This window comes from Hyperolius riggenbachi, chromosome 3 (assembly GCF_040937935.1).
Source record: "Hyperolius riggenbachi isolate aHypRig1 chromosome 3, aHypRig1.pri, whole genome shotgun sequence".
Lineage (NCBI taxonomy): Eukaryota > Metazoa > Chordata > Amphibia > Anura > Hyperoliidae > Hyperolius > Hyperolius riggenbachi.
The window spans coordinates 380,123,139-380,139,652 of NC_090648.1; the positions used below are offsets into that span (position 1 = coordinate 380,123,139).

General features: G+C 45.8%; 1 protein-coding gene across 3 annotated transcripts in view; it reads right to left on the reverse strand.

Annotated features, from left to right (window-relative positions):
- Window positions 1-16,514, reverse strand: part of LOC137561590 (putative transporter SVOPL) — a 116,508-nt gene that overhangs the window by 84,046 nt on the left and 15,948 nt on the right. For all 3 annotated transcript variants that reach the window (XM_068272899.1, XM_068272898.1, XM_068272900.1), the window contains exons 4-6: window positions 5,735-5,806; window positions 4,259-4,383; window positions 233-296 (exon numbers count right to left, since the gene is read on the reverse strand). In XM_068272899.1, coding sequence (XP_068129000.1) covers window positions 233-296; window positions 4,259-4,383; window positions 5,735-5,806 — 261 coding nt within the window. The remainder of the gene's footprint in view (window positions 1-232; window positions 297-4,258; window positions 4,384-5,734; window positions 5,807-16,514) is intronic.

Consider the following 16,514-nt stretch of genomic DNA (forward strand, 5'->3'; position numbering starts at 1 on the left):
GGCTACAATTACTAGGTAATGCCCAGTGATGTTGATCCAGGGACTGGTTGAACTCGATGGACGTAAGTCTTTTTTCAACCCAAATAACTATGTAACTATGTAAATACCACCTTCTCAGTAGCACTTTGGCACAGTGTGAAGCCAGCCTAAGTTGTAAATATAACCTTTATATTCTGTACATTATTTTGTGTCTCTTGCATTATCTCTGAGGACATCACTTTGGGTGTGTTACCTGCGATAGTGGAAGCATGTATCCCCGAAACTTCTTTGGCAAAAATTCTGTTTTTATTATAAGTCTGTAAAGAGAAAAGAATATGCACATTTTTTTTTTATGTTGTTACTGACTTACGGGGGCAACCTGAGTCATCACAACTCCTGTCCCCAACCAGACCTGATTATGAGGACAGATTCCCACACAACCTGCGATTCAGGTATGGATGGAAATGGGTTCACCTCGGCAGATACCTTAAAGAGAAACTCCGACCAAGAATTGAACTTTATCCCAATCAGTAGCTGATACCCCCTTTTACATGAGAAATCTATTCCTTTTCACAAACAGACCATCAGGGGGCGCTGTATGACTGATATTGTGGTGAAACCCCTCCCACAAAGAAATTCTGAGTACGTACTCTTGGCAGTTTCCTGTCTGTGACCCTTGCTGCATTGTGGGAAATAGCTTTTTCCAACTGCCAAAAAAACATGCAGCAGCTACATCACCTGCCAACAGTAAAAATGTCACCATGTAATAAATGTCAGAATGTAAATCAGGGATTTATAATATTTTACAATGGGCAAACACTGACAATCATTTATACATAATTATTGTAAAAATGAAGCACTTTTTTTATTACATTATTTTTACTGGAGTTCCTCTTTAACACTGATTTCATAGGAAATTTGACACCCGGTGCTGATGATTTACAGACACCCCCCACAAAAAACCTAATTTTTTTTGATGGGATGGTTGACCGGTTACGGCGCAGAGCATGTCACTACAAATTTTGGGGGATTTGGGGGGGATTTGGGGGGAAAAGGAGTCGTCAAGATGTGCACGGAGCTAAACATTATGAAACTCTGTACTCTATATAGTTCTGCAGAAGATGTCAGTGCTATATAAATACACATTAATAATATGGTAGGACACTAGACTATGACTATGGAATGATTAGATTGTGAGCTCCTCTGAGGAAAGTCAGAAAAGGGGGGCATACCAAAGATGGGATGCATAAGAGGAGAAGGAGGGGGGGGGGGATAAAGAGGTAGAGGCACAAGACAGAGAGCCTGGTGGGAGAGGAGAAATAGCAGGAAGACCTTTCACCAGGACTGCAGACATCACTAGTGCTGTTTAGCAGGGACATGCTGTTAAAAGAAGCCACTAAAACCTGAATAGAGGAAAGGGTCATGGAGGAAGACAACAGGGTGGGAGGAGGAGCTGGGAAAAGAGATAAGATTACCGGAAATCAAGCTAATCTAAATTGCCTGGAGCTTGTGTCTCTGCTCACTACAGAAGTCGGCTGTATCACTGGCTTCTGCAACAGCAGACTGCCCTGCATTATTGATGAATTACTATGACCAGGATAAATAATCAATAGTCTAGGGCACTCTGGCATTACAGTAGATATTGCACATGGCTACTAATGAGAGGCAACTTCTGAACTGAAGCACTAAACATATATTGCGTAAAAGCAATATACGCAATCCTGTTTCCTTGAAGAAGAGAGAGGAGAAAGAGGGTAAAAAGAGGGAATATCCCCTTGCAAGGCATTTCATAGAGTGTGGTCACTCTGTGAGTCAATTACGGTAGCAGGTGCTGGAGGTGGTTCAGCACCATTAAGGCATGGAATTTCGTAATGCCTTGCTCAGCCGTGAGGCATGGTGGATTGACAGTTTGGGCACGCTCTCCCCCAATGGCCTGAACAAAGATTTTAGTTTGAAGTGCTTCCTATAATGATGGTAGCTTGTCCTGAGCTCAGATAGGGTTACCACGTTGCAAGATATAGGTGCCCGCCCCCCAATTAGTTGGTGTGGGGGTGTATGGATTGCTCTATATGAGTAGGTTAGACTAGTGAGCACTTGAGAAAGGGCAGACAGCCTGAAACATTGTGCTTTCTTGTTGCTGTATAACCGCTGTTGAAAAGCAAATAAAAAAGCTGAAATTTATCACAGAAGGGGGTCGAGTCCAGATTGAATTGTATGTGTATGAACTAAACATATCCTGCCACCTCTCCCTGCTAATGTCCCAGCTGCAGCAGAGCAATCATTCTTTGTACTCACCCTGCTGCTCTGCACATTCACTCACTGCATGCTTTGTGTATAGAGCAAGGAGACACATTGCCCAAGTAGGGTTGCCAGGTCGGCTGATGGAGAAAACCGGACAGGGGGTGGAGTTAGGGGCGGAGTCAGAAGCGCACTTTTATGTAGAGTGGGGCTAAGCAATGGGCTTTTTAAAAAATGTTTTTTTACAGTATTTATATCGCACTGACATCTTCTGCAGCACATTACAGAGTACATAGCCATGTCACTAACTGTCCTCACCAGTACATGCACATAAGAGACCACTTTTCACCAGTAAATGCACATAATAAGAGACCGCTTTTCACCAGTAAATGCACATAATAAGAGACAGAGCAGAAAACTATTACAAAACTGGAAAACTATGCAAATAATGCAATGTATTTATGGCGTTTTTGCACAGTGAAGTGGTCGATTTCTTGCGGGAAGTTTAAAAAAAATTTTTTTTTTTTTCCCACCAAAATTTTTTATTGAGAACAATAAAGTGGACATACATAGGCATAAAGTTAAAATATAAATCTGCGCATACATGTATGTACACATTTTGAGCAAATATAACAAATATAACAGTATAACAGTATAAATTGCGTTGTACAATAGTATGAATTCAAGTGTAAAGTATAGTAAGCAGCGGGCTCAGGCGAGATTGAATGAGATTGAAAGTCACGCCTGGACTATACGGAGGGGAGATAGAGCGGAGCCAATGCACACAAAGAGTGGAAATACAACCAGAGAATTATGGGTCACTCACTCACCATATCTCCAGACTCCTGACCTTACCTTGCTTCCTTCGCAGATGCAGAATCGCATTGCAAATGACGTGAGTGACGCACGTCATGCGTGCGTTGGCAACGCAGCGTTGGCGTTGCCGTAGCAACGTCGGGAAGCGCGGGCTCGGGGGCGGTACTTAAGCTGGCGTAACTTACGCCGCGTAAGCTGGCTGGCTGTGCCTTTGACTGACAGCCAGGCAGCGAATCAGCGGTCGCGCAGCGCTGGCGGACGGGTGGCGGCAAGTGGCAAAAGGCATAAAACCGGACATCTTAATTGTCCGGTTTAACATGCCTTTTTGGACAGGACACAGCGGCCAAAAACCGGACTGTCCGGTCTAAAACCGGACACCTGGCAACCCTATGCCCAAGGGACAGGAAGGGGGAGGGTGCTACATCTAGTAGTACAGTTCCCTGCACTTCCTGCTGCTATTTTGCTGAATGTTACCCAAACTATGAAAAAAGGTCGCAGGTGAAAGAACACAGTGACTGAGCACCACAGTGGCACCTTCAGCCATGCCTACACCCGGTGCTGTGAGGTACACCACCGTTGCTCATATAAACAGTTGAAGGGTCTTTCCCTGCTTTAAAGAGACTCAGAGATGAACAACATAATACATTTATACATACCTGGGCCTTCCTCCAGCCCCATCCGCAGGGATCGCTCCCACACTGCCATCCTCAGCCTTCTCATTCTCAATAGCCGGTACCGTGTCCTGTCAGGCGGTGCACTGTGCACTCCCTCTGTACTGTGCAGGCGCTTGCATAAAGCAGGGGCCAGCGAGACGTAGGGAGTCCCTACGCATGCGGAAAACTGGTCGCGTCCGGTGGAAGTTACGGGACCCGGTACCAGCGATAGAGGCGGAGGATGGCGGCGTGAGCGCGATTCATATAAATGGGGCTGGAGGAAGCCCCAGGTATGTATAAATCTATTATGTTATTCGTATCTGAGTCCCATCTCTGAGTCCCTTTAAGGGCTGAGTCACACACAATGTAGCATATTAGTTAAAGGTAAGTCTGGCAAGCTAAGTAATAAAATAAAATTATCTCTTCAGGGCTTTAATGGAGAGATCACCATCTTGCTCTAATTTGGCCTATCTTACTTTTTTGAGCATGTCTGGCAATCTTGGAGTGTTCCTTTCCAGTTGCATTCTTTACAAATCCAAGAAAATACAGGAAGTTACATAATTCCCCCATACCCCTGAGCGTGTCCAGAGACGCCACATCCCACCATACACCGCAGGAAGACAAACCAGATATAGTTGGGGGAGAAGGAGGTAAGCAGTGAGAAGTATGCCCCCCATATGAAGGAGATGACCAGAATCTGAAATGAGAAAAGAAAAGAGCATATAAAGAGAAGCAGTCATTGTTACCAGCATTGCTATTTTATGAAATGAACAACACATGTTAGAATAGCTCTTATCATCCCCCTAGGTAGTACATCAACCAAAAGAGAAGACAGGTCCACTTTACTATTTCACTTGCAGTCTGACATTTTCAGCAAATTATCATTTCCCCAAAATCTCTTCACTCTGCTCCTCCTATTCTGTCTCCCCCAGAAGTCACACAGAATATACCAGCTTGTGGGCATCCCCAGCCATGCTCTGGGGTGTCCTGTGAAGGAAGTTTCATCCTCTGTGTGATTATAGTGAAGGGATACAACCGATGAAACTCTGTTTATTCTGTTGTAGTGCCAGCAGTGAGGCAACTCTTACTCACTGTACTAGCTTTCCTCTCCATAGAACAGTGTCTGTACAGCAATCGCAGAATGTTGCCAGAATTATATTTTGGGACTAAAATTATTCAGTGTGAACATTGCTGAATAACTTTTTGCTCGGTACACACCAAGATTGGTAGACGGATCTAATTGATTATTTCTGACATGTCCAATCTGATTTCCAATAATTTTTCTGATCGATTTTGCATAGAAGTGATCAGAAAAACAATCAGAAATTATATTGTACCTGTCAGGAATAATCGATTCGACCCCTCTATCTTACGGCCAGGCATCATAAAGTGAAATCTCATCTATGATAAGACATTGACATATTAGTGCTACACAAGTTATATTGCAATTTACTGCAATTAAAATTATCTTTCCATCTTAGTTTGCAGCCTGCTCTGCAGGTCTGAAATCACCTGGACACTCCAATTCTAATGATTTGCAAGCATGGTAGTACACATAGTCTGTGAAATGCAAACAATTCCAAGTTGATGCAGATTTAATGCAAATTTTATGATGATTATGCAAATATTTACAGCTTCAAAGTTAACCAAATAAGACAAGGCACAAAACATTTACATCGCCATTTTCTCCTAGCGGATTCAAAGCACCAGAGTTGCTGCCACTAGGGTGGAATCGCATGTAGTGTGCAAGAGGCCTTAGAGAGTCTTGCCAAAGGTAACCTGGTAAGACTGGCAAGTTGCTGGCTTACTGAACAGGAAAAGCCGAGATTCGAACCCTGTTCTCATCTGTCAGAGGCAGAGCCCTTAACCAGTACACTATCCAGTGACTATTAATGTACAGCTGCTGTGTTTCATCGATCTATTTTCATGCTGCACAATTCTGCATAAGTTATGACATTTGATTTATTAGTATCTCATTGACCGGGCTAGCATTAGAGGACAGATTAGATGTCACAGCTCCATTGTTCTACTATCTCCATAGTTCTCACCTTCAGACGTCCATAGCGGTCAGCCAGGAGTCCCAGAAGGATGCTGAACACCATGTACCCAAAGAATACCATCTGCAATACACAGAGTAAGGTGCCATTAATGGGGAAAAAAAAAAAAAATTAATCTTTCATATAATGGATATCTACTATCTACACAGTGTCAGCATATTATGCAGTGCTTTAGAGTCCATGCAGCCATCTGTCCAGTGGCGTAGCAATAGGGGATGCAGATGCACCAGGGCCCTTAGGTCAGAGGGGCCCTCCTTCAACCACAGTATTGGCTCTCTGTTGGTCCTGTGCTGGTAATAATCTCACTAATATTATAAATGCGAAAGTTTGGATGTTTGTTACTCAATCACGCAACAATGGCGGATTTGCATGAAATTTGGCACACACATAGTACATTACCTGTAATAACATATAGGACACTTTTTATCCCCATAACCAAAAAGTGGTCGGAGACAAATACAAATTTCACTGGGAAAATGTAAACTGCAGCCATTCTTACACTGTTAATGGCAGGATTCTCAAACTTTGCACAGTTGGTCACTAGGTGACTGGGATTAATATTCTGAAAAGTGGGTGGAGCCTACAAAAGCCAATCAAAATTTACCTACTTATTTTCAAGGGGAATATTTAATTGCTGCCAGTCTTGCAATGTTAATGGCACAAGCCTCAAACCTGGTACAGTTGGTCATTGGGTGACTGGGATTCAAATTCATAAAAGGGGGTGGAGCCAAAAACAGCCAATCAGATTTGTTTCATTTCAATGCAAATTATTTGCTTACAAACTTGGTAATTGAGTAATTGTGTGTTAGGGTTAGAAAAAGTGGGTGGAGCCAAACACCAGCCAAATACATATCCGGGCAATGCCGGGCATCAGCTAGTAACTTCTATAGATACTAGTACCAAAAACAAACTGTTCCCCATCCCCTTCTTGGGCTCTGACACTGTTGTTGTCCTTGGCAGGTTTTTAGATGCACCGTAGCAATTGTTATGTATAAACTGCTTGGGGGGCAGTGTAAAACTTGCACTGGGGCACATAGCTCCTTAGCTACCCCACTGCATCTGTCTACAGACAGCAGGCCCAGAATTAACAGATTCCGCATAACTTACTGTTTTAGGGGTAAAGGGGTAATTTCAGAACCCGTAGTAAACTGTACAAACCTGGCGGAGGTGAATGAGAACATTTGAGATCTCTTCATTAATTCCTTTGAAATCAGACCATGGTGTTAAAGGGGAACTGAAGTAAGAGGTATATGAGTATAAAGTAAAGGGCAGAAATGACATCAGGATTTAGCCTAAACTGTGGGCAAAAGACATGGACCCCACCAGGAACAGAATTCTCTTAATTTACTATATAACATTCACTGAAATCAAAACGTTCAAAGTAGAATACATGTGTTATGTAAGTAGATCAAGTATTTATCTATTTATATATGTATTTGTTTCCCTGGCATAGTATGGCTAATCCTACTGCTTTAACCTCCTGCCGACCGCGTCACGCCAATCGGTGTGTCCGCGGCGGCAGCCCCAGGACCACCTAACGCCGACTGGCATAAAGTCCTGTTGCCAGCTAATGCAGGAGATCGCACGCACTGCGCGCGCATCTCCTGCTTGGGGGCGAAGCTCCACCCCGCCTTCAGTTTTCAAGCGGCAATCGCCGCTCGGGAGACTGTTAGAAGGCTTGATCGCCGTCTCTTTAAATGTACAGCGCTGCGATCGGCTGTCCCCCTGGGACACTGGAGAGCGATCGTCTCTCATAGGCAGAAGCCTATGACAGCCGATCGCCATGATTGGCCAGCTGTGGGGAGGGAAGGAGGGAAAATATCTGAAGAAACAGTATTTTTTAGTTAAAAAACAAAAATAAACATGGGTGGAGCGATCAGACCCCACCAACAGAGAGCTCTGTTGGTGGGGAGAAAAGGGGTGAGGGGGGGGGGGGGGGAATCACTTGTGTGCTGTGGCCTATTTGACTAACAATGGCCTGGTCACTAGGGGGGTTTAGCACTGCGGTCCTCAAAAGGTTAATGAGCTATCAAACTGCCATGAATAATGAAGTGGTGTAGACCGTTTGATGACATCAAAAGCAGATGTTAAAGTGTGGTTATACTTCAGGATAAAAAACAAACACAGATCATAAACCATAACATAACGCTATAAACTCCTCTGGCTAGCCACCCTCAACAAAAGTCTGCTTGATAACAGGCAGTCTCTGCACATGATGATAAGTGTATACACTCCCTCCACCTGTATAGGCACATAATCTGTTCACTGCTGCTGCACTGGCTACTTCATGTAGAACCGTATAAGTGCATCAGGTAACAATCCTCCTTAGCACTGGAGATATTTTCTCATCCCTGCAACAGCTCTCAGTCCCCTCTCAGCTCTCACATGTGGTTCAGCCATACACCTTCACTGTGATCTCATAGACTTCACATTAGCATATTGAAGCAATAGCTTGAGCAGCCATTTTATCTTCAATCTTGCACTAGCGCTTCCCTACACATTTGGTCCATTCAGCACTCATCAGGAGCTAAAGGTGGTTGCACCAACCTGTATATGCTATTAAGGTGCCCATACACTCGTCATATTGGCAGCAGATAGATAAGAAATGCATCTGATGATCTATCTGATGCGTTTTTAGAACATTTTTTACCAGGATAGAATTCCAATAGATTTCAGTTTGAAATCTATTGAAATTCGATCTGATGGCATTTTTTTGCCATCAGATTTCCATTAAGGCCAATGCAAACTGATAAGCAATCTCATCAGATCGACCTAAATTTTCCACCCTGCCAGTTAGATGGAAATCCATCGAAATCGATCGAAATCGCCATCGATCGGTCGATTGGCCAACCGATTTGCAATCGAATGATCGATCGGGATCAATCGGTCGGCCAGAAAATCGGCTGAGTGTATGGGCCCCTTAACACTGTATATACTTAATCACTATGCTGCTGGCAGGGTTACATAGTTTGGTTGAAAAAAAAAGACATCTGTCCATCAAGTTCAACCAGGAGCAAAATGAATAGATTAGATGCATCTCTGCTTAACTTGCATTGAAGGACATCTGCGGCTATAATCACTAGTTAATTCCCAGCAGAGTTGATCCAGGGACTGCCACTAAAGACTCATACACACATCAGACTATAGTCTTTGTAAAATGAAAGATCACAGACCAATCTTACCGCGTACGTTAAAAAAGGGCGCCGGGAAAAAAGGGCGCAGGGTTTTAAAAGATAATCACGAATAACGTTAAAAAAAATTGTGTTATATTTCGTTTAAAAATAATGTTTTATAAAGTTATAAATCATTAAATAATGTGTATAAAATCGGCAATTTTAAAAACGTTAATCTTCCCTGTTTAAAAATTGAAATTTATAATAACGTTTTATAAAACATTAATAAGAATTTTACTAAAGCTATACCTAACCCTACTCTCACACAGAACCCTCCCTGTACCTATCCCTAACCCCTAGACCCCCCTGTTGGTGCCTAACCCTAAGACCCCCCTGTTAGTGCCTAACCCTAAGACCCCCCTGATGGTGCCTAAACCTAAGACCCCCCTGTTAGTGCCTAACCCTAAGACCCCCCTGTTGGTGCCTAACCCTAAGACCCCCCTGTTGGTGCCTAACCCTAAGACCCCCCTGTTGGTGCCTAACCCTAAGACCCCCCTGTTGGTGCCTAAACCTAAGACCCCCCTGTTGGTGCCTAAACCTAAGACCCCCCTGTTGGTGCCTAACCCTAAGACCCCCCTGTTGGTGCCTAACCCTAAGACCCCCCTGTTGGTGCCTAACCCTAAGACCCCCCTGTTGGTGCCTAACCCTAAGACCCCCCTGTTGGTGCCTAAACCTAAGACCCCCCTGTTGGTGCCTAAACCTAAGACCCCCCTGTGATAAGCATTAATAACGTTTTAAAAAAATATGGTGCGGTTTTTCGTTTAAAAATGAAAAAAAAAAAAAAAAAAATTGTACGGTTTTTCGTTTAAAAGTAATGTTTTAAAAAATATTGTACTGTTTTTCGTTTAAAAATAATGTTTTAAAAATTATAAATCATTAAATAATGTGGAATCATGAGAAACAGTTATAAAACATTAAAAGTCTCCGGGCGCCGCTTTTAAAACGTTATTTTTCTCCGGCGCCCTTTTTTCCTGTTGGGCGCCGATTTAAACGATATTTATTATGGGAGTGAATGGCGGCGCCCTTTTTGTCCACCTGCCTCATGCGCCCAAATTTCCTGCTTCCAATCTTACCACCCTTCATGTAGTATGAGAGCCATACTCTACAGTCTTTTCTATGGAGCTGAACTCCCCATCAGAAAAAAAATCTTTGCAAGATGCTGCACACACAGATGCTGTACAGACACAAAAGATCAGTATCTGCAAAAGATCTGTTCGGGCTAAAAATCCATTCCTGGAAATTGCAATGATAGTCTATGAGATCTGCAGATCATCAAACACACATGATTTAACTGACATTCATCTGCAGATCAAGCAATCATCCGCAGATCTGAAAATCCATCCTGGAGGATCTGATCTGCAGATGAATGTCAGTTAAATCAAGTGTGTATGATGATCTGCAGATCTCATAGACTATCATTGCAATTTGCAGGAATGGATTTTTAGCAGGAACAGATGTTTTGCAGATACTGATCTTTTGTGTCTGTGCAGCATCTAGTGTTGGGCGAACATCTAGATGTTCGGGTTCGGGCCGAACAGGCCGAACATGGCCGCGATGTTCGGGTGTTCGACCCGAACTCCGAACATAATGGAAGTCAATGGGGACCCGAACTTTTGTGCTTTGTAAAGCCTCCTTATATGCTACATACCCCAAATTTACAGGGTATGTGCACCTTGGGAGTGGGTACAAGAGGAAAAAAAAATTTAGCAAAAAGAGCTTATAGTTTTTGAGAAAATCGATTTTAAAGTTTCAAAGGGAAAACTGTCTTTTAAATGCGGGAAATGTCTGTTTTCTTTGCACAGGTAACATGCTTTTTGTCGGCATGCAGTCATAAATGTAATACATATAAGAGGTTCCAGGAAAAGGGACCGGTAATGCTAACCCAGCAGCAGCACACGTGATGGAACAGGAGGAGGGTGGCGCAGGAGGAGAAGGCCACGCTTTGAGACACAACAACCCAGGCCTTGCATGAGGACAAGAAGCGTGCGGATAGCATGCTTTGTACCACCATGCAGTCATAAATGTAATAAAGATAAGTGGTTCAATAAACAGGGACCACGCGGCAACGCTAACCCAGCAGCAGCACACGTGATGGAACAGGAGGAGGCGCAGGAGGAGAAGGCCACGCTTTGTGAGACACAACAACCCAGGCCTTGCATGAGGACAAAAAGCGTGCGGATAGCATGCTTTGTACCGCCATGTAGTCATAAATGTAATAAAGATAAGAGGTTCAATAAACAGGGACCACGCGGCAACGCTAACCCAGCAGCAGCAGCAGCAGCAGCACACGTGATGGAACAGGAGGAGGCGCAGGAGGAGAAGGCCACGCTTTGTGAGACACAACAACCCAGGCCTTGCATGAGGACAAAAAGCGTGCGGATAGCATGCTTTGTACCGCCATGTAGTCATAAATGTAATAAAGATAAGAGGTTCAATAAACAGGGACCACGCGGCAACGGTAACCCAGCAGCAGCAGCAGCAGCACACGTGATGGAACAGGAGGAGGCGCAGGAGGAGAAGGCCACGCTTTGTGAGACACAACAACCCAGGCCTTGCATGAGGACAAAAAGCGTGCGGATAGCATGCTTTGTACCGCCATGTAGTCATAAATGTAATAAAGATAAGAGGTTCAATAAACAGGGACCACGCGGCAACGGTAACCCAGCAGCAGCAGCAGCACACGTGATGGAACAGGAGGAGGCGCAGGAGGAGAAGGCCACGCTTTGTGAGACACAACAACCCAGGCCTTGCATGAGGACAAAAAGCGTGCGGATATAGCAGCAATGCTTTTTGCCGCCATGCAGTCATAAATGTAATACAGATGAGAGGTTCAATAAACAGGGACCGGAAACGCTAAACCATCCCAGATGTTCATCGGTCATGTTACTTGGTTGGGGTCCAGGAGTGTTGCGTAGTCGTTTCCAATCCAGGATTGATTCATTTTAATTTGAGTCAGACGGTCTGCATTTTCTGTGGAGAGGCGGATACGCCGATCTGTGATGATGCCTCCGGCAGCACTGAAACAGCGTTCCGACATAACGCTGGCTGCCGGGCAAGCCAGCACCTCTATTGCGTACATTGCCAGTTCGTGCCAGGTGTCTAGCTTCATGCCCGGTTTCAGGTCCAGCGGTGCCAGCCACAAATCCGTCTGTTCCTTTATTCCCCTCCAAATTTCCTCCCCTGTGTGCTGCTTATCCCCAAGGCAGATCAGCTTCAGCAACGCTTGCTGACGCATGCCAACAGCTGTGCTGCACTGCTTCCACGATCCTACTGCTGCTGGTGCTGGGTTAGCATTTCCGGATGAGGTACAGCTTTGAGATGCGTTGGAGGAGAAGGAGTCAGAGAGGTAGGTGCTGCTGTTGTTATCCAGCTGTTTGCGGCGTGGGCAACACCCGCGCCGTAGCAGGTGAGGAATCGCTGCCAGGCTCCACAAGGTTCACCCAGTGCGCGGTAAGGGAGATGTATCGACCCTGGCCGAACGCACTCGTCCAGGTGTCAGTGGTGAGGTGAACCTTGCAGGCAACGGCATTCTTCAAGCTTCGGGTTATTTAGCTGACCACGTGCTCATGCAACTCAGGCACTGCAGAGCGCGCAAAGTGGTAGCGGCTGGGAACCACGTAACGTGGGATGGCCACTGACATCATGCCCTTGAAGCTGTTTGTCTCCACCACTCGATATGGCAGCATTTCGCAGGCCAGAAGCTTGGCTATGCTGGCTGGCTGTTACTGCCACGGCCCGGGGGTCATTTGCTGGCAATTTCCTCTTGTGCTCAAACATCTCAGAAACAGACAACTCAACCGTAGCGCTGCACACCGAAGGGCTGTTGGTTGTTGTGTTTGATGAACACTGGGAGACCTCAAGAGCACTAGTCCGGAAAGTGACAGTGTCAGCATCGTCTGATGTTTGTGAATGTTGTGAACCACGCAATGGCTGGGCTACTGCTGCTGCTGAGGCGGGTCTGGTGGTGAGTCTGGTGAACCCAAGGGAGGCAGTGTTGCTGGTGGTACCCTGTCCTGCCGCGTTTGCCCACAGAGTGGGATGTTTGGATAGAATGTGGCGGCTCATGCTGGTGGTGGAGAGGTTGTTAATACTTTTCCCCCTGCTCAGGCGGGTCTTGCACACCTTGCAAATCGCCATGGTAACATCCTCAGTGCAGTCTTCAAAGAAAGCCCAGACTTTAACTGGCTGAGGACTCGGACCTCGTGCGTGATGTGCTGGTGCTGCTTAACCCACTGCTGGACGCTTGAGAGGTCATCCAAGTAATTATCTGGTCCTGTTCTTTTGGATCTGTGAGGGTTGTTGTCCTGGACAACATGGGCAGTATTGAGTGGGTTTTCTTGGGTGCTCCCCTGTGGCCTGTACGTGAACCGTCAGGGGAAACACCTCTTCCCTTGCCCCTCCCTCTTTCACCGGATTTCTTCCTCATTTCACTTATCCTTAAAGTACACGCTGACTGGCAGCAGTACAGTGGCAGTACAGAAATGCTATACAGTGGTGGGTGAGCGGTGTACCACTATTGTCAGCAGTGACACAGAGCACAATGCTATACAGTGGCGGGTGAGCGGTGTACTACTGTTCCCAGCAGACACAGAGTGGAAGTAAACACAATGCTATATAGTGTGGCTGAGCCGTGTACACAGAGTGGCATTAAACACAATGCTATATAGTCTGCTATATAGTCACCCCGAACAGGGTGATGTTCTGCAGAACCCGAACAGTGGCAAACACTGTTCGCCCAACACTACTGGGAGGGAACGCAGATTTTAGTACCTAAACACACGATACAACATGTTTTCCGGGGTCGGACTCTGAGGCACATACAGATGGTCCCGATCATCATCCTCATCATACAACTCTTCTCCTGAGTCTGACCCACCCACCACCTCTGCCACCCCAACATCCCCAGACACAGACCCCTCATCGTCCTCAACATTAACTTGGGATGCTGGCCTGAGCCAGACCTCCTCCTCCACATCAGGCCCCATCATCTCCTCAATGGCAGCCCTCATTAATCGCTCTGGCGACGGACTGATGGACACAACGTTCTCCTCCGGGGAGGGCTGCTGCTGACCACTGGCTGCTGGGGTGGATGTTATAGCTTGCGTGGGGCGTTGGCTGTTGCTGTTGTTGGGAGTGCTGCTCACAGCGGAGGTCTCTGGGGAACTCATGTTGAGCTCATATAGTGGTTGACGGTGAGTGGAGTATTACTGATCCCAGCAATATACACACTGACTGGCAGAGTACGCAATGCTATATAGTGTGGCTGAGCGGTGTACACAGAGTGGCAGTAAACACAATGCTATATAGTCTGGCTGAGCGAGCGGTGTACTACTGTTCCCAGCAGAATCAGAGTGGCAGTAAACAATGGTATATAGTCTGGCTGAGCGGTGTACATAGAGTGTCAGTAAACAATGGTATATAGTCTGGCTGAGCGAGCGGTGTACTACTGTTCCCAGCAGAATCAGAGTGGCAGTAAACAATGGTATATAGTCTGGCTGAGCGGTGTACATAGAGTGTCAGTAAACAATGGTATATAGTCTGGCTGAGCGAGCGGTGTACTACTGTTCCCAGCAGAATCAGAGTGGCAGTAAACAATGGTATATAGTCTGGCTGAGCGGTGTACATAGAGTGTCAGTAAACAATGGTATATAGTCTGGCTGAGCGAGCGGTGTACTACTGTTCCCAGCAGAATCAGAGTGGCAGTAAACAATGGTATATAGTCTGGCTGAGCGGTGTACACAGAGTGTCAGTAAACAATGGTATATAGTCTGGCTGAGCGGTGTACACACAATGCTATATAGTCTGCTATATAGTGTCAGTAAACAATGGTATATAGTCTGGCTGAGCGAGCGGTGTACTACTGTTCCCAGCAGAATCAGAGTGGCAGTAAACAATGGTATATAGTCTGGCTGAGCGGTGTACACAGAGTGTCAGTAAACAATGGTATATAGTGTGGCTGAGTGGTGTACACAGAGTGTCAGTAAACAATGGTATATAGTCTGGCTGAGCGGTGTACACAGAGTGTCAGTAAACAATGGTATATAGTCTGGCTGAGCGAGCGGTGTACTACTGTTCCCAGCAGAATCAGAGTGGCAGTAAACAATGGTATATAGTCTGGCTGAGCGGTGTACACAGAGTGTCAGTAAACAATGGTATATAGTGTGGCTGAGTGGTGTACACAGAGTGTCAGTAAACAATGGTATATAGTCTGGCTGAGCGGTGTACACAGAGTGGCAGTAAACACAATGCTATATACTCTGGCTGAGCGAGCGGTGTACTACTGTTCCCAGCAGACACAGAACAGTAAACAGAATGCTATATAGTGTGGCTGAGCGAGCGGTGTACCACTATTCCCAGCAGACACAGAACAGTGAACAGAATGCTATATAGTGTGGCTGAGCGAGCGGTGTACCACTATTCCCAGCAGACACAGAACAGTGAACAGAATGCTATATAGTGTGGCTGAGCGAGCGGTGTACTACTGTTCCCAGCAGACACAGAACAGTACACAGAATGCTATATAGTGTGGCTGAACGAGCGGTGTACTACTGTTCCCAGCAGACACAGAACAGTACACAGAATGCTATATAGTGTGGCTGAACGAGCGGTGTACCACTATTCCAAGCAGACACAGAACAGTGAACAGAATGCTATATAGTGTGGCTGAGCGAGCGGTGTACCACTATTCCCAGCAGACACAGAGTGGCAGTAAACAGAATGCTATATAGTGTGGCTGAGCGAGGTACACAGAGTGGCAGTAAACAGAATGCTATATAGTGTGGCTGTGCAAGCGGTGTACTACTATTCCCAGCAGACACAGAGTGGCAGTAAACAGAATGCTATATAGTGTGGCTGAGCGAGGTACACAGAGTGGCAGTAAACAGAATGCTGAGCGAGCGGTGTACTACTATTCCCAGCAGCGACACACAATGACTGGGGGGGACCCTGGCTAGCGTGGCTGGAGCGCGAACTACCCTGCCTGCCTACCCAAAGCTAAACCCACAGACAAATGGCGGAGATATGACGTGGTTCGGGTATTTATTTACCCGAACCACGTGACAGTTCGGCCAATCAGAGCGCGTTCGGGTCCGAACCACGTGACCCGTTCGGCCAATCACAGCGCTAGCCGAACGTTCGGGGAACGTTCGGCCATGCGCTCTTAGTTCGGCCATATGGCCGAACGGTTTGGCCGAGCACCGTCAGGTGTTCGGCCGAACTCGAACATCACCCGAACAGGGTGATGTTCTGCAGAACCCGAACAGTGGCGAACACTGTTCGCCCAACACTAGCAGCATCTTGCAAAGATTTTTATCTGATGGGGAGTTCAGCTCCACAGAAAAGACTGTAGAGTATGGCTCTCATACTACATGAAGGGTGGTAAGATTGGTCTGTGAGCTTTCATTTTCCAAAGATTATAGTCTGATGTGTGTATCCACCTTTAGAGTCAGGAATTCATTTTTAGCCCTTAAGGGTTAATTGAGCGAAGACTTGTAATTTTTTTTCCCTTCATTTGGATCAACTGGGATATGTAAGGGTGCAGGAGAAAAAGGTACCTAATGGATACTTATTTATTTATTATTTTTCTGGTTGGACTTGAT